The sequence below is a fragment of the Atta colombica genome, unplaced genomic scaffold (assembly GCF_001594045.1).
Source record: "Atta colombica isolate Treedump-2 unplaced genomic scaffold, Acol1.0 scaffold105, whole genome shotgun sequence".
In the NCBI taxonomy this organism is placed as follows: domain Eukaryota; kingdom Metazoa; phylum Arthropoda; class Insecta; order Hymenoptera; family Formicidae; genus Atta; species Atta colombica.
In genome coordinates, this window is record NW_017259190.1 from 3,925,776 (window position 1) to 3,927,981 (window position 2,206).

General features: G+C 28.6%; 1 protein-coding gene across 1 annotated transcript in view; it reads left to right on the forward strand.

Annotated features, from left to right (window-relative positions):
* The first annotated feature begins 1,495 nt into the window (after nucleotides 1-1,495).
* Nucleotides 1,496-2,206, forward strand: part of LOC108690082 (DNA-directed RNA polymerases I, II, and III subunit RPABC5) — a 1,407-nt gene continuing 696 nt past the window's right edge. Inside the window, exon 1 of the mRNA XM_018197191.1 lies at nucleotides 1,496-1,720. Within this exon, the coding sequence (XP_018052680.1) occupies nucleotides 1,626-1,720 (95 nt within the window). The 5' untranslated portion in view covers nucleotides 1,496-1,625. The remainder of the gene's footprint in view (nucleotides 1,721-2,206) is intronic.

Consider the following 2,206-nt stretch of genomic DNA (forward strand, 5'->3'; position numbering starts at 1 on the left):
TAAACTTTGAGATGATAGCAGATAAAAAATATGGATCTAATACTTTTTAATTGATACCCTGCAATTACAACATATCTAAAGTACATTATTAAATCAATGACAGTGAGCTTCACAAGTCCCTTGTGAGCTATTAATTTAATTATCTTTTCTAAAAATATGATCATAGATTGATTTACCAATATCTACGAAACATCAGGATAATAACGAATAATAAGTGTTATATTATTAATAAGTGTTATATTATGACAGTGTTATATTAATCTAAATTTTAATCATACTAATGATCACAAACGGCCCATAGAAAGAGGAGGAGGGGGGGCGTAAGTGCGACACACACATATATTTATTCCTTGGTTTTTCTCGAAAATATACTTATTGTATAAAATAACCCAATTATACATTCACAAAAGAATGAGAAAAACATTAACTAATTGAAAACTTTAATTTTTTTTAATGCAATTATATGTATAGTATTGTTTTTTAAAATATTGCTTTCTCGCATAACTCAATTTTAAAGCAAAAGATCTGTTCTTTTCAGCTAAATATGCATTATTTGTCATACCTCTTTTTCTCTTCATCTCGAAAAGAGAGAAAGAAAGCTTCTAAAAAGGGCATCAGATTTAGTTCTCCCGCCGCGCACAATTTCTTTTCAAGCCGGAGTTTATTCAAAAAACGCTGAAATTTCCGAAACAGTAGATGAGTGAGCATTGTTGTATTGTTATCACTTTTGAGAAAAATCTCTACTTGCGTCCATGTCAATAATGCTCTATAATATCATTCCCTTTTTTAGATCTTTATGATCGGTATTCAATAGTGCGTTTCAAAATCATTTTAAAATAATTAATAAAATTAGAGAGAAAGAAATATAAATATAATAATTATAAATGTGATTGGCTTATATAACCGTTTTATATAAGCGTGATCAGACTACGCTTAAAACGATTTTAAATATAAGATAATCGACTATGATGAAGCATCAGCATATGATTATAATTTATGACATCTTAATAATTATAAGTTGAAGGATAAATTAATAAATATCTTGTCGATACATCTAGTCGTTCTCTCGAAAGGCATTCGCATCTTTATTCTGTCTGGATGAATGATGATAAAATAAACAAATTTCTCAACAATTTATAGAAACTCAACCACAATCATATTCGATCGTTTCATCATTTTTATCAATTTGCTTGATCATTCGGATTGCCAACTGCAAAACTATTATTTTGCTTTTCTTGTTCATTTTCTACAAATTACAATGATTTATTTAAAATATAAAATATTTACGTAACACATAGTTACGTAAAATATTTAATTATAATAATTAAGAAATTAGGTATGATTAAATTTAAATATTACAATTTAAATTTAAATATAACAATTTTTTTAATGCAGTCAGGCCAAACCATCCTAACGCGCATTTTTATATGCTTGCAAGCGAACCGGGGTTTTTAACCTAAATTCTAGTTTTGAAAATGATACAACCTTTTCGCAGATTTAACTGCACTTGACTGCACTGCAATGGCGCCTTCAATGTAACGACGCTATATCACATTCCATGTGCATGGAATTCAGATTGTCATTGTGAAAAATATAATAAATCAAGCTGCAAATCAAGAGTTACGATGATCATTCCTGTGCGGTGTTTCACCTGCGGAAAAGTCATTGGAAATAAATGGGAAGCATATCTGGGACTCCTTCAAGCGGAGTATACCGAAGGGTAAGAGCGTCTTGTTTTTATTTCTAACCTCAAAACTAAATTATCAATTGACAAGTACCTTTTTTAATAATTAAGTCATCTTTTGTTTTATTTTAATGATAATAAACGAGTTCTTTAATTCATTAGCCGCGTTTAGCAGAATGTTTACTTTGCAATTATATTCCTTTATATTATTCTAATTATACTTTTAAATCTAGAAAAATTATTTTATCTCAGTGAAGAAACTTTTAATAGTTGCAAAATAAACATTCTGCTGAATGCATTCATTAGTTGCGTTCAGCAGAACACGACAGTTTTGCAACCGTTTCACGATTGTTGCAAGACTTCCAACAGTTACAAAATAAATGTTCTGCTGAATGCAGCTAATGATTAATTAATCACATTAAGCACAAATGCAATTTTAATTTGTAAAAACTGTATTTATACATAATGCAGTTGATCGATCAATAGATTTAAAAATTTGCCTATTATGTATATATATATATA